General features: G+C 43.2%; 2 protein-coding genes across 9 annotated transcripts in view; both read right to left on the bottom strand.

The window, feature by feature from the left end:
• Window positions 1-12,279, bottom strand: part of CAPN3 (calpain 3) — a 45,022-nt gene extending 32,743 nt beyond the window's left edge. For all 4 annotated transcript variants that reach the window (XM_004421462.3, XM_087425878.1, XM_087425868.1 and 1 more), the window contains exon 1: window positions 11,971-12,279. In XM_004421462.3, coding sequence (XP_004421519.1) covers window positions 11,971-12,279 — 309 coding nt within the window. The remainder of the gene's footprint in view (window positions 1-11,970) is intronic.
• Window positions 12,280-20,777: 8,498 nt separating this feature from the next.
• GANC (glucosidase alpha, neutral C) overlaps window positions 20,778-23,716 on the bottom strand; it is an 80,166-nt gene continuing 77,227 nt past the window's right edge. For 3 of the 5 annotated variants that reach the window (XM_004421461.3, XM_087425771.1, XM_087425776.1), the window contains 2 exons: window positions 22,810-22,913; window positions 20,778-21,870 (listed from right to left, as the gene is read on the bottom strand). In XM_004421461.3, coding sequence (XP_004421518.1) covers window positions 21,761-21,870; window positions 22,810-22,913 — 214 coding nt within the window. In that variant the 3' untranslated portion in view covers window positions 20,778-21,760. The remainder of the gene's footprint in view (window positions 21,871-22,809; window positions 22,914-23,716) is intronic. The other 2 variants (XM_087425761.1, XM_087425765.1) reach the window with 2 other exon arrangements.

Raw genomic sequence — 23,716 nt, 5'->3', positions numbered from 1 at the left:
TATTCACAAGAAAGCTCAGCTGTTTCAAAGTCTCACCATGCGTAAATGGGCAACTCTAATGTGAGAGCAGGTTGCTGACGCAGGTAGAAACTCAGGTCTGGCAGCCTGACCACTAGATACCGTCTCCCTGCCCACTCGTTGACCCTTGTCGGCCTTCATCCACTCGGTGCTTCTCAGAGTGTGGTTTTTGGACTACCTGCATCAGAAGCACCTGGGATGCCAGTTTAAAATGCAGATTCCCTAGGCTCATCCCAGACCTAAGGATTCAAGTACTCTCAGTGGGGGTGCCAGGGCCCCATGGGGAAATAGTTGATTCTAGGCTACTGAAAACAGTTGTACATAGTGTACTGGGCAGCTCTGTCATTATTTGCAAATGATCTGACTATCTATATAGAAACATAAAATCTACACACAAATAATTTGGGATCTACAATCAAATTATTAGAATTAAAGAGTTTAGGAGATATGATGTAAGATTGGATGTAAGATAAAAGTCAAATGCATGTTTATGCCTGAGAAATCAAGTACAATTTTAAGATGCCAATTATAAAAATAACAGCAAAAGATGCCTAGGAATAAATCTGACAAAGATTTATCTTTGTAGAAGATAAATCATCAAGACCTTTATGTAGAAAATTATTATTATTATTTTTTAAATAATTTTATTTATTTATTTTTCGCCCAAAGCCCCAGTAGATAGTTATATGTCATAGCTTCACATCCTTCTAGTTGCTGTGTGTGGGACGCGGCCTCAGCATGGCCGGAGAAGCGGTGCGTCGGTGCGCGCCCAGGATCCCAACCCGGGCTGCCAGCAGCAGATTGCGCACACTCAACCGCCAAGCCATGGGGCCGGCCCTTTGCAGAAAATTATTAAAAACTTGATTGAAAGATACTAAAAGAGACCTATTTTAATGGAGAGACATCCCTTCTTCATGGATAGGAAGACTCAATATTGTCAAGATGTGCATTCTTCCCACATTGATTCAATACAATCCCAATAAAAATCCCAATAGAATTTTTTTGTGTGTGTGTGATGAAGATTAGCCCTGAGCTAACATCCGATGCCAATCCTCCTCTTTTTGCTGAGGAAGATTGGCCCTGGGCTAACATCTGTGCCCATCTTCCTCCACTTTATATGGGACGCCGCCACAGCATGGCTTGCCAAGCGGTGCTTCGTTGTGCGCCTGGGATCCGAACCGGCGAACCCCGGGCCGCTGCAGCGGAGCACGTGCACTTAACCGCTTGCGCCACCGGGCTGGCGCCCCAACAGAATTTTTTGCAGAACTCAACACCCTGATTCTAAAATTTAAATGGAAAGGCAAAGAGCCAGTTGTAGCTAAAATAATACTGAAGAGGAAAAGCAAGTTGGGAGGACTCGCTCTACTGGATGTCAAGACTTATTGGCACAAGATGTGGTGTTGGCACAAAGACAGACAAATAAACACAAATAGAACACAATAGCCAGTGCAGAAACAGAACTACACGTGACAGACACTTGATTTATTTAAAAAGTGGCATTGCAAAACAGGGGAGAAAAGATCGTCTTTTTAATACATTGTGCTGGGACCTTTGAATATCCATGTGGAAAAACAACAAAATGTGATCCCTATCTTATACAAGAAAATCATTTCTAGATGGATCATAGACCCATATATAAAGGCAGAAAAATCAAGTTTCTAAATGATAATAAAGAAGAGTGACTTTGGTTTAGGAAAAACTTTCTTAAGAGAAGACAAAAAGTACTAACCATAAATGAAAAAATAATAAATTAAGAATGAATTTAGAACTGCTAATTGAGTTTTTAAGAATTTTTATTTTTTATTTATTTTATTTTTTATTTTTATTTTTTGGTGATGAAAATTTGCCCTGAGCTACCATCTGTTGGCAATCTTCCTCTTTTTTTGCTTGAGGAAGATTAGCCCTGAGCTAACATCTGTGCCAATTTCCCTCTATTTTTTGTATGTGGGATGCCTCCACAGCATGGCTGATGAGTGGAGCAGGTCTGTGCCTGGGATCCGAACCCGTGAACCTGGGGCCACCAAAGTGGAGCATGCGGAACTTTGACCACTTGGCCATGGGGCCAGCCCCCTAATTAAGAATTTTTTAAATAAAAGAATGCCCTTAAGAGAGTGAAAATGCAAGTCACAAAGTGGGAGGAGATATTTATTAGACATCTAACCAATAAATGATTAGTATCCAGAATATATAAAGAATGCCTACAATTCCATGTGTGTGGTGATAGATTGTAATTAGTCTTTGGGTGGTGAACATGATGTAATCTATACAGAAATCGAAATATAATGATGTACACTTGAAATTTATATAACGTTATAAATGAATGTTACCGCAAAAAAAAAAAAAAGAAAAAAAAAGGCCTACAATTCAAGTTGAAAAAGACAACTCAATAGAAAAATGATCAAAAAACATCAACAGGTATTTTATGGACAGCAAGATAACAAATGATCAAGAAATACATGAATGTATGAAAAGATCCTCTGCCTTATTCATAATCAAGGAAATGCATCTTTTCATACTTTTCTTGGCTGTTTCTGTCCCTGCCCCTTCCATTTTTCAGTTATACTGCTGAGTTATTTTAGCTTGTTCACCATGATGTCTAGAGCTCTGTCCCATTCATGACGCTCAGGAGGAGCTGCTGTCTTATGGAATATAAGGAGAGGCAGTCCTAAAACTTAAATAGAATTGTCACTTTTCACCAAAACTTATGCCCTGGCACCCCCACCCAGGATGGCACTGTCATGATTCTCTGCTGAGTAGAAAGAGGGCTGGCTCTCAATAGGGTACCTCGTTTTGCCTTTCAATTACCATCATCGCTATTTATTGACTCCTTGTGCTAAGCGTGTCATATACAGTATCTCATTTAATCCTTACAACAAGTCTGTGAATGTAAGAACTTCCATTTTCTTTTCACAGATGAGGAAACTGAGACCCAGGAATGGTCAGTAATTTGCCTGAGGTCACTTGCCTGAGGTTAAGAGGTGAAGCTGGGATTTGAATCAAGTTTGTCTGACTTTAAAGCCTGCGCACTTCATCACTGTGTTATGCTCCTGTCCTTTGCTGCCTATACCCATAGTAATTGCTACCTTACCTTGAGCACCTCTGGGACTTTATGGATGCTAGCTCAGAACAGCTCTATGTTGAGAATATCATTATCCCCATTATAGAAGAGAAAAGCAAAACTTAGAAAGTCTATTTGACTTGCTAGTGACAGCCAGGGTTCAGATTAGGTCTATTTGGTTCTAAATTCAGCTGTCTTAACCCCTCTGCACAATGCCCCCAGCTCTTCCTCTTTGTGGCTATCCCAGTGATCCCACTTCCCTCTAAACTGTCTGACAGAAGATGACATTCTGAAACAGATTACAAGCAGATCTCCTGCCACGCCAGGTTCACTGGAAAGATGAATAATATCCCTGAGAGAAGAAGCTACACAGCAGCTGGGCCCTGGGCCCTCGGCACAGAGGGCTCACTGCACACAGCCTAGTTTTTTCTGTAGTTCTGTTCCCTCCCTCTCATCTCACACTGGCATGGAGTAACTTTTATTTTGTGCCAACCTAGAATTTCTTCTTCTCAGAATTGAGTAACAGGTCAGGTGACCACTTGATTGGGAAAATACACAGAGTGGAGTGTTAATTATGGAGGCGATGGGGCACATGGAAGAGGCCATTAGAACAAGAGACCTCTGGTGTCACCACAGGTTGTCAGAAAGCTTCCAACTGCAGAATGCTGATGTAACGGCCAAGCACTGGGTCCTAGGAAGTGGGTGGTCAGCTATCCTCTACATTTCACTCTTTTCTTTAGACTAAAAGGAACTAGACTCCTTGAAGAAATGATTCATTCCACGTCTGGGCCAAGAAATGTACAAGATGAGCCTGGGACATTTTGTTGTGGCCAGAAACCAAGGAAACTATTGAAGGTTAATGGTGTCATGTCAAATAATACAAGGAACTTGTATGGGGGCTCCTGCTGTCCAAAGATGGGACACTTTGATCATCAAAAAGAATAATGACTGTGATGAATTAAAATATGTTGCAGTGTTTCCTACTGATCACACTCTTGATAGGGTATTGTTTCAAGCTGTGATATTTAAGAATACAGAGAAATAGTAAGTACAGTCGATTCTCATTATTCATGGTATTATGTTCTATAAAGTCACTGTGAGTGCTGAATTAGTGAATATTGAACCATTGCTCCTAGAGGAAATACAGGATTAGATTCCTGTGAGTCTCTGATCACAGAATTTTCATCAACTGATCAATACACAACCTTATTTATGTGTTTCTGTTTAAAGATGCCTTTATTAATATACATTATTATTTTTTTGTGCGTGTGTGTTGAGGAAGATTAGCCCTGAACTAACATCTGTTGCCAATCTTCCTCTTTTTGCTGAGGAAGACTGGCCCTGGGCTAACATCCATGCCCATCTTCCTCCATTTTATATGGGATGCCGCCACAGCATGGCTTGACAAGCGGTGTGTTGGTGCGTGCCCGGGATCTGAACCCCGGGCTGCTGCAGCCGAGCATGTGCACTTAATCGCTATGCCAATGGGCCGGCCCCTAATATCTATTATTGATTCATTAACGTTGAACTCACAGCCAACAGCACCGTAACTCATGCCTGAGTGAAGCTTCTCTAACACATGTCTTTTCTCCCTAAGGCACATCATAGCCTTCTTGCTCTTAGGAACGCTAGACAGCACTTCAGAACTATGCTCAGGGATATTTTAAACAGAGAAATAACCAAGAAGCAGCACAAAAATATGAAAAACATGGCCCTAGATGGACCATGAAAAGGACACTTGATTATAGCGTTAGAGCTGAAACAAGAAGGCGGAGTGTTGCCCTGTTTGACTTTAGCTGGGAACATGCGTGTAAAGCAACTCAAAATTTTCACTGCCCTACACGTGTCCATAAATGACCGCAGAAACACCATGGATATTGATTTTGGGGTTACAAATACATTTTAGCGAGTAAGTGAATTCACCAATACACAGTCCATGAATAATGAGGATTCACTGTGCATGGATCATAGCACTGACATCCCCCCAGCGTTGGAAAAATCATACCTACGGGGTAAAGTTAGAGGAGTTTTATGACCCTTTGATCTGAAGCAACTAAAGGAAGGATGACATTATTCAAGAATAGGGAGAATTACTATTTAGAGGAAGTCAGTTGAGTCTATTTCACTGCCTTCTGGATCTGAGCCAGAGATAATGTGCTAAGATTGTGGGAGGAAGAGTTCTGGATAGAAATAAGGATGAACCTTCAGACTGTGAAAGGTACTAACTATAGGTTATTGAAGGAGCTGGGGCATCCTTTTTCCCTTCAAAACTTTAACATCAGGAAAGAAACCCATCTAACTGGAATGGCTGAAAGAAGTAGTTCCCAAACATTTTCAATCCCATGACTTATAAGGAGTTTTTTAGAGCAGTTTTTATACTATATTCCTGGTGTTCTAGGGGTGTATAATAAAATTCTAAAAATTCTGATGGTGGTTAAACTTGTAGTTGGATGAAAATGATAAAGCAAGTGTCAGCTTCTCGTAAACGGAATGCTTCCCAGGGGCTGGCTGGGCCCTCACCGTTCCTTGGAGATCTCGAACCCCCAGGAGATCTCAAACCCCCAGAGCCTGCTCACCCCCATCAGAGGTCAGTGGGTTCCTGGCAGTTTGCTTCTGTATGCTTCTCTCTCTTTCCCCACTCCTGTGCTTTCCACACTCTGACTTCCGGGGGTGCTGGCTCAGTCAGGCGTGTGTCAATCAAGGTATTAACGTCTGCCCTTTACCTCAGGCATTTCATAAGTTGTCAGTAAGGATGTCTTTGAGGGTCAGGTCAAGGGGAGGGAGGACCCTGGGGTATGGCCTCCTGCCCGTTGCTTCCCCCACCCCACTTTGGTTTCTATTCTAGCTCTCTTCCCTCTTGTAAGTAAACCAGCCATTTTTTTCTCTTTTTTCCCCCTAGAAAACAATTATGTCCACCCCCCAGGGAGAAATTACTCTTTCTGCAATTACAAGAATCTTCCTAATCTTTTCTTATGCGTTTTCCTCTTGAAAAGAGAAACTGAAGATTCTGCTGTGCCAAGGATTCACATTTGTTAAGCACTTTTGGCTAAATATGTATAAAAAGATCAAAGATAATTTTGTAGTAGTAACAAGACTTAACCTGAAGAATGTAATGATTGATTGACTGATTGATTGATTGATTTCTGGTTTAACAGCCTTGGGACAAGGGAGAAGTTGGTTCTGCCTGGATGGTGAAGACCCGGGGAGGGGCAGGAGACCAGATGGCAGCAAGCCCCAGGTGGTGTGGTTGGATCCGTGCTGATAGGCAGCATGAGAGGAAGAAATGGTTTGGGAAGAGGGGTAGAAAGGGATGGCAGGACTGTGAGTTAAGTGGGAGAAGGGTCTTGTCTGATTTTTCCATTCTAAGGCACTTTTTTCCCCTCACATTTTATCTCTGAAATTGTGATGCATCTTACATTAGAAAGCTTCCTTCAATTGCAGTCAGCTGGGTGGTGGTTGTGACCATCTGTGGACACCCTCTAATAAGATCAAGAAAGTACCAGCACCAAAATCTTCTAGACTTGGTGAAATATGGTTCATGATAAATTGCAGCTTGGGAAACTTACCTAAACTGTATCTTTAAAAAGCGTCTGATTCAAGAGATTTCTGGGTATGGGAACTACAGGGAATAAAGTCGCTTGTTTGGAGTATAAAAAGGCTGCTGTCTGTCTGGGAAAGAGGTTTCCTCAGGTCCAGGTGTTGGCAGAGTGAACTAGTTGGTGCAGGGAGTGCAGAAGAGCAGGGCTAAGAGCCAGGTTAGACCTACTGGGCAAAGCACAGCTGAATATGGGGTTGTAATAATAATAACAGGTAAGAGGGAAGGTGTACACCAGAAAAATGTGGGTGAAGTGGAGATCCAACTCTGAACTAGTAAATGGTGGGGCCCTGAAAAGATGGAGGAATGGAGACAGGGTTTGAGGGGAAGAGGTAGGTTAGGCGGCCTATGGCCAGAGGTCCAGCCACTGCCAGCAAACTATAAAGCACTGGATCTGGAGATAAGGGGAAGGTGGTAAATTCCCCCAGCCCCCAACAGCCAGTGGAAACAGAGAGCTGCGCATAAAGTTGCGAAGGGAAAATGCAGAGTCGCAGCTATCAGCACCAGGAGCTTGGAGTGCACAGGTGGAAGGGAGAACCGATTTCCTAGAGAAAGAGCTGGGGCGATAAGTTGGAGGTGGCTGTTTATCAATGATGCAGTTTTGACTTCAACTCAGAGCTGTGAATCAGAGGCCCAAATAGGAAATAACCTCTCCTGCAGAGCCACGTGACACTGAGGCCATATCTGTGGAGTGAAGTTTAACTTGAAGTCTTGTTTAACCTGGCTCCCAAATAGGTTGGACTCCTCCTTCTCCAGGGTGCAGGTTAGGGTGGGGCTGGAATGAGATGGAATTTACAGAAAGGTGACTCCACTTGGACCAGAGACAGGGGAGGCTCGGGAACATGTGGCCAGTCTCTGCTGTTGGAGGCCATAGTGTGCTGAGCTGGCTCTGTGGGTCAGCACCATGTATAATCCTCTATGCACAACCCATGCTTCCTACAACAGAAGAGGGTGTGAGTCAACTCGCCCATGGAGGGACCCCGAACTGGGAGTGGCAGAGGCACCAAGAAGGGAGAGGCTGCCTCCCAAGGGAGAATTCCCTCGTGGGCCTCTGGGTCACTGTGGAGTGATTTGGGGATCTGGTGTTACCAAGGGTAAGGAGGGTACCAGAGGCACAAGGCTTTGCAGCTGGCCCCTCATTTCTCACCCCTCCAAAAAGAAAAGAGATCTAGGTTGCCTCTGATTTTAAGTGACTGCAGGAGAGTATAGAGAAACACCCTGGTGTGCCCGAGGCAAATGCAGATGGAAAATGGAAGCGTTTGTCACCCTCCTGCCCTCTGTGGTCTCTCTAGCCAATCATTGAGCGAGTTGCCAAGTTCCCCAGCGCAGTGTGATACCCTTTATGTGGTCACCTTCACACTCACATTGTCATACCGTAACACACATTTTATGTTAGTTGTGGATGACTGGAATTGCCCTAAGGACAAGCAGTCAGTCAGTCACCTTCCCCTGCGGGAACTATTCACACATATATCTTCATATTCCGTTGGTCTGATTCATTTAGATGAGACACGAAGTATTTGAATACATTGCTGTGGTTAGTATCTTGATTGGTCCTAGACACACATGAAGCTGGAAAGATGTTTACGATATTGCCTCTTTGAAGAGATGGCACAGCTGGATGTAGGTGGTGGTTAGAGTAGTCCATGTAGGCAGAGTAGTCCATTGGGCACTCACCCAGGTGCCAGGCTCCCTTTAAACCTTCAGTGTGCATTAACTCAATCTTCACAACAACATTATGAGATGGGTTCTTTTTTATGATTATTCCCCGTTTTCAGATGAAGAACTTGTGGCACAGAGAGGATAACTACATGACAAGATTACCCAAGTGTTAAGTAGCAGGGCAGGACTTGAATGTGGGTGATACCGGGCTCTTAGCCACTGTGTCATTCTGTCCCTAGCTCACAGAGGCTGCTGCTTCCAGGGGCCAAACCCCAAGGTGTCACTTGATGCCTGTTGTGGCTTGTGGAGGCCCAATAAATGACACCTCATTTCCATGCCTGAGTTTTTGAACCAGTGGTGGAATAAGACAAAAGTGTAGGGGAGTCCAAAATGCCACGTTTATTGTTGAAGCTGATATTGGCTTCTAAATCCCAGAATTAGATAGAGTTTGTCATTGAGAGCTCGGGCTCTAGAGCCAGATTAGCTGGGTTCAAATCCCAGCCCCATCCTTTACTAACTAGGAGATCTGGAGCCAGTTATTATTTATCCCTCTGAGACTCAGTTTCCTCATTTGTGAAGTGGGGACAATAATGGTACTTACTTCACAGTGTTGTTGTGATGATTAAATGAGTTACCATATGGAAGCACTTAGAATAGTTACTGTCATGTGGTGAGTTCTCAATCAAGAGTAGCTGTTGTCATTACTATTAACCATGTAGTAGTGGCAGGTGGCCCAGGACCTCTGCTGGACTCCCACGGGGACCTCCCTCTGTAATTGCTGCAAAGGGGGAGCAGGTAGCTCCTAAGAGGAAGAAGGAAGAAAAGGGCTGGGCTTCACAGGTCAGGTTCGCTTTACAAATTCACCGAGAGGAGGCGAGACGCCTGTAGTGTTGTGCGACTGGAGCCCCTACCACATGGAATGAAACACATGTTTCCCCCACACCTGTCCCCAGTAATATTGGGCAAGAGTCATCAGCCTCCCAGAAGCCCTGTTCTAGAAGCCATTCTTTTCTGCCCAAGGGTCTGTCATCAAGAACATTTGGCTTAACAGTTGGGAAGTATGGTATGGGTTTTTTGCTTTCTGATGCTAGAAATAGATCATATAAGGAAGGGCTAGAGGAATCAGATTGTTTGGCCTGGAAACTCAATGCATGATGCTCCCTAAAAGAGGAGGAAAGGCAGTGAGGTGGCACTGGTAATCAAGTGAGAAGAGCTTGCAGGTGTGTTGGGGACAGGTGGCCTGGGTCTCTCTTCTGTTAAGAGGGAAAGGCTGAAAGTGCAGCATGTTATCTTAACTAGAATTCTAGTTGGCCATGAATAATTCCCCCTTCATTATCATCATCATTTGATTATAATAAGCAATATTTGATTGTTGAAGAGAAATTCAGATTGGTTTTCAGACGGCTCAAGCCTGGCAAAGGTTACTACATCTATGGAAGTGCATGGAAAACTTATGTCTCCAAGAAGTGCTTTACATTTCAGAAAGTTCTGGAATCATTTCAGTTTTTCAATTTCAGACAACTTGTTGTGTGACTGTAGACAGGTCATTTGCCCTTCTTGGACCTTAATCACTTCACCTGTACATGAAGGGGCTGGACCACATCTTGAAGATTTATTCCAATTCTGACTATCTCTAATTCTATATTCTAATTTATGCTAGTGGACCCAATAGGCAGTGTTCACCTAATCGTATCCCTAGGGGAACATATGGGCATTTTAACCAAGGGTGGGCTTTGCTATCTGGATTCTTAGTGACAGTAGAAAATTCAGAATTTTGGGTGGTGGTGGTGGTGGGAACAGACAGGTCTTCTGGGGCCCCTCATCTCACACTGATACTGACAGAATAAGTTTTAGGACTGATCTAGTGCTTAGACCATAATAGACCCTTAAAATGTTTTTATTAATTTGCAAATCTAGCTTTTTAATAATAAAATCTACCAATGATTTTACTAAAAACAGTATTTGTAAGTTTTCTGGTTTCTTTCTCTATAGTAGTGTTAGAAAGGCTTTTAGGAACTCCCAATATTGGAATGCAGGGCTGTCCTTATCTCTTTGTGTCAACGCCCTCAGAAGTGGGTCTTCCTTCACCACTAGCAGCTGAGTACTCACTGTGGGCCTGGCCCCTTGCTGGGTAAAAGGGGTCTGAAGAGGATCAGGAATGGGCCCTGCTCTCAGCAGGAGGGGAATAGACATGAGAAAACTTGAAGGAAGTGACACCTGAGCTGAGTTTTGGAGCGAGGGTGAAGAGGAGCAAATCAGATAAAAATAAGAAGGGCATTCCAGATAGATGGACAACATGAGCAAAGGCCTTGAGGTACGAGAAGACTTGGAACAACAGAGCAACTGAATGTGTCAGGGTCCAGGGGGAGAGGGTCAAGATAGGATGGACAGGTAGGCAGGGGCCAGCTGGAGAAGGGCCTATATCTCCGCTAAGGAGTTTGGACTTATCCTGAAGGCATGGGGGGAGGGGAGAACAGTGTCACTGAAGATATTTCACCAAGGGTATGACATGTCCCAGTATTCTGGCAGCAGGGCAGTGACTGGGTTGGAGAATGAAGTTCTTTCCAGTCCTCTCTTCTAAACTGAGGACCCTCGGGACCTCAGGTTAAAAAGATAAACATGGCTAATGAGTAGCATTGGGCCTCAGCTTAAATGATTTCCCCAGGGAGGGTCTCTCTCTCTCTGGACTAGGGTAGCTCTCCTTGCCTCCTGATCCCAGAGCACCCTGAACGTTGTCTCCTGACAGCATCACTCGTGTTCAATGCTTGCCTTCCCCTCAGGACTTGAGGCTCCAGGAGAGCAGGAATTTTTGTTTTTCTTATTCACTGCTGTCTCCCCAGTTGTTTGCCTGGTGTCTGGCACTAGTAGATGTTCAATAAACATTTCTTGAAATAAGAACAGTAGTGGAAAAAAAAGCCCAAAAAACAAAAAACACAAGAGTCATACTGGAGGTATGATCAGAGAAAGGAGCCAGGAGACTGTGACTTTCCCTCTGGTAGATTACTGTAAGTGAAACCCAGAGGCTGGAGAGTTACCTAAAAGAGAAGGGGTTTTATTTGGGCTGTCATGTGCTCACTGGATACATTTCACTCTGGTGTGCCTTTATTTCCTCATCCGTGAGGGGAAATATATGGACAAAAACCATGGCTAGTGTCTCTCCTGCTAATCCTGACATTTTATGCACGTAAAAGCAGTCTTTGCCTGCCACTCTCCTTTTTCCAGGGCTTCTGCGTTTCAGAAAGACAGGGCTACTGGCAACTAAAGAACAATATCATGACTTTAGCCCAAGAAATTGAAAGAATCTTATAAAGATGCGAGATATTTAAATAGAGAGGATAGATCTGGACTGTTTGGAATTTCTTCTGGGAAAGGAATATTTACCTTTATAGGGTAAATTAAATTGAGTTGTAATTACTTTTATAAAAAGTAAGATTTTTTTCAGAAAGAGAGAGAGCAAGAGAGTGAGAATCAACCCTGCCTCGCCTGAGGACAGAGCCTGCTGGAGCTGCTGCAGGACCCCCCAGAGCCTGGGCACAGCCCCCCAGAGCCCATGTGCACAGTGGAGCTGCAGGGACTTGCTCAGTGGGAGGACTTCTCCGAGGGAAAAAACCCAACCAGCGAACAGTTAGCTACTCACCGGGGGTCTCTTCCAGACGAACTGGATGGGGAACTTCTGGCTATAAAAGAGAGAAGTCTCATCCGGCGGGAACTCAGGATCCACATAAAGAACGTTCTTTTCTAGACATTTCTTGCGAAGCTTCTCAAATGTCTTCTCTTTCACTCCGATGATAGGAAAATTGCGGCTGATGATGGCTGAATAGATGCCACTTGGATTTCCGCCCCCTGACTCGGTGGTCTTGCCCTGGGCTGGTTGGGCAACCGGCCCTGGGGACATGGGCTCAGCCCCTGTCCGCGAGGCCACAGATGCGCTAATGACAGTTGGCATGGTAGACAAATTTGGAAGGAAAATGTTTTTAAAGAAAACAAGAGACAGCTACCTTCAATGAAAGGAAGCAACTGCAAAGGGGAAGTTGGAGTGGTTCTGTCATCTGAGAGAAAAATGTCCACATCCAATTCAAAGTTTAAAGCCCATCAGAAGGTCGTCCAGCTTATGTCCATCTTAAAAACTGAGCCGTGATGCCAAAGCTGTAGGTTTTCCTGAGGAAGGAGTTCTGAAAGATTTCTCCAGCAATTTTTACCTGGGGGCCTCCTATCAGAGGGAGAGAAAGAGAGTGAGGATTGTGTTTCAGTGGCCTGAAGAAGCTTGAGCCAGGAAAACTAAAAATAGACATGAAGGAAGATCATGAGTATGAGAGCAAGGGAGAGGCTAGCGTGCAGCTAGACTGCATGGTGGAGAGAGAAGGACCTGGCTAGGGACATTTCTGGGTTGCCATGAAGTGCTAGTATTGTCAGGAAATGAAAGGGGAACATTTGAGTAAGCTGAACACTGAAAATTAGCAAACTATTAAATAGGCCGTTATACAGACTATCAAACTGTTGGCCACCAAATTAATGGAAAACAATATTGAAAAAAGCTAGCAAGAGTGAACATGAGATACTGAATTCTAATAGAATAGCCTAGGCATTTTTGAGAACATGATTTTTACTTTCTAAAACTCTAGGACATCAGAACATTTTTCATTTGGGTTTGGCATCTCTTCTAGAATGTTCTGATGTCATTGTTCAGTAGAACTCTCTGGATGGAAAATGCCATTCTACAGAGTCCTCAGCTGAGAAAATCCCTGTCTTTTGCCCACCTGACCTAGCTACCTCTTGTCTCTCCCCACCCCCAAAATAAACACTGGGACCAAATCTGCTACAAAAAATGTACCTGAGTACAGATTATTTAGGCGTGCTGCATCCAGGCATCTGGGTCAGAAGCTGGAATTGGATACTGAACCAGGTTGGCCATCAGGTCGTTACCAAAAAGGTTGGTTTCAGGGCTCTTAGATGACAGCATAAGTGTTTCTGGGGAAGGAAATTTCCTGTCTGGCCTCCACCTTGTTTTCTTCCCACGGTAGCTGCTAACCAGGCTGTAAGAAGATGGCCACATTCCAAGTGTGGCAGAGCAGAGGCTTGTCCCAGACTGCAGCCCTGCTTCATGGGCCCAAAGCAAGAGGCTATGAGAGAAGGTAGGGAGTGACGGCTGAAACAGGGAGTACTACCAGGCTCATGATCCCTGGGGTTGCAGCTTTGAGGAGCCCTGTGTCTGGAGTTGCAGCTTGTAGGAACCAGCAGCCTATTCTCATGTCCCTCTAAGAAAATGCCCAAGGATCTTTACTACCACCCTTGGAGAGGCAGAGTAGAGGGCAGCCTCTGAAGGCTGACTGCCTAGGCTAAAAGTCTGGGCCTGCTGCTCACTGGCTGTGCCTGTGTAACTTTAGGTGATTTACTTCTTCCTTTCTTCCTATGTTTCAGCTTTCTCACTGAAAATGGGTTTAATGATAGTCATTCTGTTATTGAGTTGTAAAAATTAAACAAATTAATTTATGTAAAACACTTAAAATAGTGCCACGATTGTCTTAAGCACTTGATAAATGTTGTTGTTGTTAGAGATGACCCGAATTTTGATATTACTTTGGGGTTAGATCAAGCTGAATGACAGTCACTGATTGGTGCAAATCAGCATTCACTCTATGAGCATTAATGAACATCTTCCACGTGTACAGCACCGGGATAGATGTAATCTGCCCAGGATCATGTGGTCATGGCGTCTCCAATCAGAGGCACGCCTACGGCCCTGCACTTTAAAAGAGCCTCTAAAAAGACTAACTTCCATCCTCAAACTCATCAATGGCATGGAAAGCGAAGGGGGGGGTTCCCTTCCCCCACCATCCTACCTTTGATCCCAGCGCCGTGCTCTATACCACCTTGAAATTCACAGCACTGACCCACATTTTATTGTTTCTGCTTATTAAGCTTCCTGTTTGCCCACAAGACTGTAAGTTCTGTGAAGGTAGGAACTGGGTCCCCATTCTACCCTCAGGGTTAAGCATATGGAAGGCTTTTAATACATACATATTGTATATCTGTTGAATGAAATTTCTCTATGTGAGGAGATGTTTCTTACACTTCTTATTGCTTTGCCAGTGCAACCAAAGTTGCTTAGCTGATTTGCCCCTGGGGGAGGAGCTGTCTCTGGGCCACACATGTGCTGACCTTTCTTTCCTTGGCTGTCTAAGCCAGCTCCATCTGTTGGTAACTAAGATGAGTGTGTGATAGCGATAGAGATGAGCCTCTTGTCATAGCAGGATGGGAATATCAAACACACAGAGTGTAAGGTGCTATGCATTTTGCTCTACCAATTGTTGTGGATAAAACTCCCTCTCAGATTAGCAGGTCCAAACTCAAGGTTTATTCAGCTGCAGAACCTCACAGCTGTAGAATTCATGCCACCAGAGAGAAATCCAATCTGAGCCCATGAACAAAGGGCAGATAATGAGCATATAAACAGCTGCACATTTCAATTCCCAGAAATCTCTTCAAGGATAAAGAACTAGTTTTTAACAAGTATTTCAGTCAAGGTTATGCAACATCTGTGGCTGGAATGGTTTCTGTTGCACCAACAAGGCCAATTAACGGCTCTGTATCACTGTCTTTTCCACTGATAAATATTTCTTTGATTCAACACTGTTGGAAGCAATGTATTTGCTGTAACACCTACCATTCATTAAGTACCTACTGTGAGCTAGCCATTTCACATAGTTTTAAAAACTTTTAAAGCAATCTTAGACTTACAAAAGAGTTGCAAAGATAGTACAGAGTTCCCTCCCATATTCCCTTCACCCAGCTTCCCCTAAGGTTTGCACCTTATATAACTGTGGAGCAATGATCAAAACTAAGATATGAATGTTGGTAAAATACTATTAACTAAACTACAAGACATATTTTGATCTCTTCACTGTTTCCACTAATGGTTTTTATTTTTTCTTCTGTTACAGGATGCAATCTAGGATCCTGCATGGCATTTGTCATGTCTCCTTAGTGTCCTCCAATCTCTGACGGTGCCAGAGTCTTTGTCTCTCATGACCTTGGCGCTTTTGAAGAGTACTTGTCAGGTATGTTGTAGAATGTCCCTCAACTTGAGTTTGTCTGATATTTTTCGCATGATTAGACTGAGGTTCTGGATTTGGGGGAAAGAATGTCACAGAGGTGATGTGCCCTTCTCATCAAATCTTACCTGGGGGTACAGGATATTGATGTGTTTTACTACATGTGATGCCAACCTTGACCACTTGGCTAAGGTGATGTCTACCAGGTTTCTCCAAAATAAAGTTACTATTTTTTCCTTTCCATACATGTAGAGTATTTTTAATCTGTACAACAACCCTTTCCTTGTTTTGCAACTAAGGAAACTTGAGATATTTGCTGTATTTTTTCAGTTAAGTCATGGAAAACTCACAGAATTTTAGAGATTATCTCTTTTCTTTAACAAATGAGGAAACCAAGGCCTAGAGAGATTAAGTGACGAGGCCGAGATCACTCAGCCAGTTCACTGCAGCACCAATCTAGAGCCCACGTCTCCTGATTCCCAGTGAAGGAGTAAATGCATGACCAAGATTCCAATAAAGTGAGTTAGGCATAAGATCTCTGGATCCTTGCATATGAATAGTCAGAGCTTCCCTTCCCCTTGTTCTGACTGGAAACACCAACAGCCCTGCTGGGAACAACTGTCAAGAAGCAGCTGTCTAAATCTGGCTGGCCTTGCTGTGGCACTGCAGTCTTTAGCAAGGCTGGTCATAAGACATGCAGATCTGATATCAGATGCCAGGGTCTCCTTTATTTCTCCTAGAATGCTAGTTATATGGCCTCCATTGTCTGTGGTTAACATGATAATCTGTTTCCAGTGAAGCTGCTGATGGCTTTCTATCCCCTGGGCTGAGAAGTTATTTTATTCTAGAGTGCGTAGCCCCCTCAAGCCCCCCCCCCCCCCCCGTCCCTGGAATTATGCAGGGCATTCAGAGGGATTGGTAGACAGAATCTTAAAAGAAGAGTGGAATTCTTGATATTGTCATAGGAATTCCATTATTAGGAAGGCTTTTAGGCAGGATAGTCAATTTTGAGCTAAAAAGCATTAAGCTCCAGGCATTTAGGTGTTTAACTGTGTTTCTGCTGCCTATCATTATGATATTCTGAAATAAAAGGGATGTGAAAAAGTGAAGGAATTCTGCACACAGACCGAACTCTAGAATTGCAGTCTTCTGCACGGCTATAGGGATCTGATTGGCCAGTTTTATTTAACCAGGATACAAGGCTCAGCACAACTTTAAGGCAACTTAACTCACGGCGACAAGCTGGGCTTTCTGCTCTAGGGAGCCTTTAGGAGAATGGCTCGATCTGGGATTGGCCCTGGTCATGTTGATACATGAGACCATGACTCTGGAGTTCACTTAGTTCTGAAGCGAGCTGCACCCCAGAACATAATTAGTCCTATAGGTCAATCTTAAATGAAACCAGCCTCCTTGGGCAGGGAGTGTCTTGGTACCTAGTCAAACTGGAACCTGCATGCTGGGATCACTTCTATCAGGAACTGACCACCCCAGATCCACCATGGCGAGGATCTGCAAGATGACTTAGACCTGGGAAAAGAAGGAAGCTGACCAAACTGGCCTTCCAAATGCCTGACGGACTTTCCCTGGCCATTATACAGGGCATCTGCCCTAAATAAATGCCTGCCATAAGCATGCATTCTATTCGATTTCTTAGTGTAAATACCCTCCTGGAAGGCTCCTTGATCAGCTCCTACGGTCAGACAAGACCTCTGTGGTGAAACAACATATAGTGCTGCCAAGTGTGGGTGGTGCAGGGTCAGGGGCTGCTAGCCTGGTGCTCAGAGGATGGTGTTTGTGTTCCCTGAAGTAGAGGACTCAGCTTGGCCCAGCATTTCTCAGGTGAAGAACAGCTGATATGATGGAGATTCTGAAGTGGTCTGCAGCATCAGAAATAAAGGTATTTTCTTGTCCTGGAGTTCATTATTAACTCTATTTGTTTCATCCTGTTTTACATGCCACAGCTTATAAGCTTTTACAACAATAGAAACCAAACATTTAAAGCTATTAGAGGGCCGGCTCCGTGGCTTAGCGGTTAAGTGCGCGCGCTCTGATGCTGGCGGCCCGGGCTCAGATCCCGGGCGCGCCCCAAGGCACCACTTCTCCGTCCAGCGCGAGGCCGAGTCCCACATACAGCAACTAGAAGGATGTGAACCTATGACATACAACTATCTGCTGGGACTTTGGGGGGAAAAAAATGAATAAATAAAATCTTTAAAAAAAAAAAAATAAATAAAGCTATTAGATACTATAAACATATGGTCCAGCGCCTTTGTTTTTAAACTTTTTGAAGTAGTTTAAAACTTACAGGAAAGTTGAAAATATAGTATAAAGAGTTCCTGTATACCCTTCACCCAGATTCTTTGATTGTAACGTTTTAACATATTTTGCCTATTTTCTCTCCGTCTCTCTCTTTCTCATATATACATAAATTTTTTCTTGAGACATTTGAGAGTAAGTTAGAGATATGACAGCCCATTACCCTTTAATGCTTCAGTATCTATTTTCTAAAAACAAGAAAATTCTTCTATATAATCATAGAACAACACTCAAATTGGGAAAATTACCATGTAATCAAAAGATCCCCTTCAAATTTTGCCAACTCTCAAAATAATGTCCTTTATAGATCCAGAATCCAACCCAAGGCCACACATTTGTTGCCATGTCTCTTTAGTTCCCCCTTCAATCTGGAACAGTTCCTCAGACTTGTTTTTTATGGCCTTCATATTTTTAAGAGTATAGGATGTCCCTCAATTTCAGTTTATTATAACTTTTACTTAATTGAAATCACTCAGTGAACATTTTATCAAAAACATACTTCTATGTTGATACATACAGATTGTTATTTTAATGGCCACATAATATTCCACTGTATGAAGGGGCTATATTTAACCAATCCCCTGTTAAAGGACGTTTAGCTTATTTCTAGTTTTCCACACTGCAGTTAGTAGCTCTGAACAATTTATCGGATTTATCTGAAGTGGAATTGCTGAGTAAGAGTAGGCAAATTTAAAATTTTGATATTATTGCCAGATTGCCATCCTGAAAGTTTATACTTATTTGTTTTTTGTGTATGAGGAAGATCAGCCCTGTGCTAACATCTGCCAATCCTCTTCTTCTTCTTCTTCTTTTTTTTTTTGCTGAGGAAGACTGGCCCTGGGCTAACATCCGTGCCTCATCTTCCTCCACTTTATATGGGACACCGCCACAGCATGGCTTGCCAAGCAGTGTATTGGTGCATGCCCAGGATCCGAACTGGTGAACCCAGGGCCGCTGCAGCAGAACACGCACACTTAACCACTTGCGCCACTGGGCCGGCCCCATATACTTATTTGTAATTCCACCAATGATGCACGAGAATGCCTATACCCCACACCAATGTCAGCACTGGACATTTTCACTCTTTTTAATCTTGGCCAATTAGGCAAAAAAAAAAAAAAAAATCATTTCTTTGATTATTAATGAGGCTGAGCATCTTTCATGCTTATTTTGTCTGTTTGTTTCAATTTCTTTTGTGAATTACCTCCGCCCATATTTCTGTTGGGCAGTTTCTGTTTTTAAACTGATTTGTTGGCTTGCTCCTTAGCATTTAAGTCTTGAAGGAAAGAGACATCATGCATTCATTTTAGATTCGTTTGAATCTCTGCTGAAATGATTCTAATTTCTTACATAAAATCCAGTTTCCTGAGAAAACATATCAAGAAGTAGCCACAACAAGGTGGGGAAATTAATAAAAGAAACCCTAACTAAATTGGAGTCAGGAAGGCCTGCAGGGGGAGCTCTCACACCCTATCATGCATTGTCAATTACACCAAACAGGAAGAGACTACCTTGCACCTTGGACAGGAAGTAGAAGTACTTTACTACTTACTGAAGGAAGATTTCTCTCCCCACCTGCCAAGAGCCCAGCCAATGAGAAACGCCACAGCTCAGCCAATGAGAAGCTGTTGCCGCCCTGAACTGTTAATTCCCCCCAGGGACTTTCCTTTAGACCAGCCCCTCCCTACGCCCCCTTTTTTCTCTACAAAAGCAGCTCCCCTCCTTTGTCTTTTGGATTTGCCTATGGTTCGCCATAGCATGCACATCCCAAATTGCAATTCTTTTGGTTATTCCCAAATAAACTCATTTTGAGGATAAAATAAAAGCGAATTTGCTTTTTAAGTTGACAAAGGTAACTGAACACCTGTAGGCCGACTCAGCCCGCACACACCTCTCTGGTACATAGTTTCAGAAAGAGGAGGTTGGTAAAGCGTGAGAAGAAATAAGAGCAGAGAACAATTACAAACACCCGGACTATATTTCGCTCCATTCAGTCTCGAGTTAAGTGTTTCAGTATAGTTCTGGGTGAAGATAGCAGTTCACTAACTTACTCTACTAGTTCTTATTTCATCCCTTCCTCCAAAAATATTTTAAATGGAGGAATAGACATGCATTAAATGCTGATCTGAATATAGGTCTTAATTATTCAGCTCTAAATCCTCTTAAAAAACCATCATTAGGTAAGAACACCTAGTTTTTATGTTAAGTCTTAGGCAAGGGAAAGGCAAGGGAGATTTGAAGCTGGGAAATATGACTTCAGCTAATGTAGGCTTTTTCCCTTCTCCTTAATTGCAAAATTTAAAGAAACAGGAGCAAAGCATCTGCATATGTCTATGTGAGCTTGTATATGGTGCAAAGCTCAAATCTCCACTGATACAATGAAATGTGTCCATGAGGAAATGCACAATGTTTACAACATCTGGAGGAAGAGTCCTATGTCAGAAAAGTAAATCAGAAACAAATACATTTAATTCTCACTTTTTAATCAATCAAATCCATTAGTTAACCAATTACAGCCAATACTTACTGAAAGTCAAGTATAATGCTGCTCTGGCAGATATAAGACAAATATAAGATGCTCTTGAGGACCTACAATTTAGTAGGTGAATGAGACAGACAAACCTGAAACATTAAGGAATTGTCCCTGAGAATGCTAAGTAGAGGACATATTATAAGTAGGGCAGCATTTCACAGAAGGGCAAAATCACTGCTTAAGGGTACAGGGCAGTGGAGGCGACAGGGTAGTTAGAAAAGCTTCATGGAAAAGTGGGATTTGAGTAGGTCCTGGGCGGATGGTAAGATCTGCATAGGCAGAGGGAAGGCAGTGGATATTGGGGCCCAGGGAACAGAAGGCAGAGGTGGCAGCTGGCAAGTTGCTAAGTGGAAGAAGCCTGATAAGAAAATGTGCCTGTTGAGGGGTGCTGAGGACATGAGGCTGCTCCAGCAGATGCTGTGCAGGCAGCAGGGAGTCACTGGTGTCACCAGAGCAGGGAGCATCCTGGGGAACTGGCATGTTGAAACGTTCTATCCCATGCCAAGCCATACTGGAGCCCAAGGCAAAAGGAAAACTCAGTAATACTGATACTATCATCTTTATTTAAAATTTTGATATTTTGTTCATCATGGATTTTTTTGCATTAATTTTTATTTTTAAAAATACTGTACTAAAATATTATTTTGATTATTGTGGTTTTTTTGCCACCCCCTTAAATTCTGTGCCCAAGGAAAGTGGCTTACTTGCCTCACCCTCATCCCAGCTTGTGTTCTATTTCTGAAGTTCAGTGGTGGGGGCATGGGTATTTACTTTATTATTATTAATTAGAGCTTACTGATGTTACAAATATTCTTTGGCTAGTTTATCTAGTAGACAGTATTTAATAAAAACAATTAAGATAAAGAAATTAGCATTTTAAGAAGATTAATTTAGAACTTTGGAACCCAGAAAGCATGTTAGGGCCTTTGTGCTCCTGAGTCAATCTTGAGGGGAGAATAACTCCCTGTTGCTGCAGTGTATGCAGTGCAAGCAGAAAAGGGTTTTTTCCCCCATGTCTAAGTGGGTGAAAGATAACTGCAAGGGGTCCCAGAGGCTGATGTCCACTTGGAGACAGGCCTCGAGAAACTCAGCTGCTGTAGCCAGAGTGATTCTGCTGCATGGCCTGAGGCAAGCTTCCAAAAATGGGCCAAACAAGGTGGGTTTGGCCCACATCTCACATAAAACAAACCCATCCAAGCTGTGCTCAAAGAGCAGCTGCTCACTGGGCCACAGTGCTAACCACAGGGCCACGGACCAAGAAGCAATGGAAGATTCATGAACTCTATAAATGTCTCAGGGCTACTTGCATCAGGAGAAGAGGTGGCATTTGACACGAAGAGTATTACTAGTAGATCCAAAAATGTAAAATCTGAAATCTGTTGTTCATTAGTAAACTGCTGACTCGTGAAAGATTATTTTGAGCCAGAGCAGACAATTAGAATGTAGCACAAATCTCAAAAAAGGCCAAGGGAAAGGCTGAAAGGTGCAGGCTGCTCCCTGCACTCGTCACCAGGAACGCTGCTCTGTCATTTGATGTGGACCTCCCAGTCAGCACCAATGTTCAGCGAGAGCTTCTCCAGGCTCAAGGTGGATGTTTCAGCACAATATGTAAAAGCCACAGGCTGATCTTTACCACCTAAATATCAAGACAATAAAAGGGAAAATTTGATGAATATCTAGGAGAGAAAAATCTTTTCTTTGAATCTGAAATGTTTCTGATTCTGTCATAAAACCTTATAACCCACTTAGGAGAATCCAAATTAACAGCACTTTTACCTATGGACTTCCATGCATTTTTAAAATATTTTTTAAACATTAAACTCCATTGTTCTGAGTGTAAGAATGGTTGAAAAAAAACTGTAAGGAACAAAGTGATTTGTCTAAGAAATTCAGTGGGTAAGGAAGGATATATCCCATCCTATGCCCTTTAAGAAACTCCGTAAACATGAGTAGGATTCTCCAGGGCTTCAGATATGTACAGTTTAAAAAATATTCAGAGGGGCCGGCCCCGTGGCTTAGCAGTTAAGTGCGCGCACTCTGCTACTGGCGGCCTGGGTTCGGATCCCAGGCGCGCACCGACACACCGCTTCTCCGGCCATGCTGAGGCCACGTCCCACACACAGCAACTAGAAGGCTGTGCAACTATGACATACAACTATCTACCGGGGCTTTGGGGGAAAAAAAAAAAAAAGGAGGAGGATTGGCAATAGATGTTAGCTCAGAGCCGGTCTTCCTCAGCAAAAAAAAGAGGAGGATTAGCATGGATGTTAGCTCAGGGCTGATCTTCCTCACAAAAATAAAAAAATAAGAAAAATAAAAAATATTCAGAGAAGTTACAATAGTATTTCACGCCCCAAATTATTTCATTTAGAAAAATATTAACAGCATACAGTGAGCAGAAAGACCAGTTGAAGAGAAGCAGAATGGCGTCACTCCCTCTGGATACTAGTATATTTGACCTCTACCAGGAAGTGCAGAGTCCTCTTGGCTAGGCATATTAGGTCAGTTTTAGGACTAATCATCTCTTCCTGCAGATACTTCTACGTTTACAAAAACAAATGGCTTATTTCCTCACCAGATGAGTGGGTGGTCACAGAAGATGGCTTCTTCTTGAGCCCTAGGACAAAGATCTGCTCCACCACACACCTGCTGGGATAATGACCCCTCTCGTCAGCACAACTGGAATAGATACAAATGGCATTAGGAAAAGGAGAGGGACAGGGTTTGGACTGGTTACCAGGGCAACATCCTCAGCCTTGTGAGTTCCCCTCTCATCTTTCCCTATGTAGGAAAGAACCATATAGTTGTCATATTTACGAGGATGAAGAGCTGAAAAAAGATGACTATATGTGCTGAGGACAAGCTAACCAGTAGCCAAACCAATCTTCTTTTAACAAGCCATTGGAGAGAAATAACCTAAGGACACTGCAGTCACAAATGTGACTTGGACCCTGTAGTCAAATTCTAAGAAATCAGATACTTAATGAATTGATAAACGGATAAATAAACAGGATTAATGGGAACTTAAATTGAATTCTTTTTTATTTTTTAGAAAGGAAAGGAAGACGGCAACAATAAAGAAGGGAGGTTCATGGGGCAATTGAAAAATACTCCAGGGGAACTCTGGACCAAGAAGGCAACATAAGAGGCTCCTGAATTTTGCTCCTCCTATGGATACACAATGTAAAGCTACATATGGAGCAATTTCCTTTCAGAGAAATCCAGAAACTAGCTGAGTGACTCCTACACCTTAGGCGACTGAGAAAATACCCATATCAAAACAGACAGGAAAAGCTGGACACACTCTCATCATAACCCTTACCCCTGGCACAGTGCCATACAATTGGGAGGGAACCGCTAACTCCCAGCTCCTCCCTGAAGAGTGAAGGGTTTGGACCACACTTCTAGTGCCCTGACTTTTAAGGATCCCACCAAGGGATGGGCCCCCAAATCACCTAGCTCTGATAGCCAATAGGGTTTGT

The sequence above is a fragment of the Ceratotherium simum genome, chromosome 3 (assembly GCF_057802395.1).
Source record: "Ceratotherium simum simum isolate JZ-2026a chromosome 3, ASM5780239v1, whole genome shotgun sequence".
Taxonomy (NCBI): domain Eukaryota; kingdom Metazoa; phylum Chordata; class Mammalia; order Perissodactyla; family Rhinocerotidae; genus Ceratotherium; species Ceratotherium simum.
The sequence above is the reverse complement of the archived record's forward strand: the minus strand, read 5'-3'. Positions and strand labels throughout refer to the sequence as shown.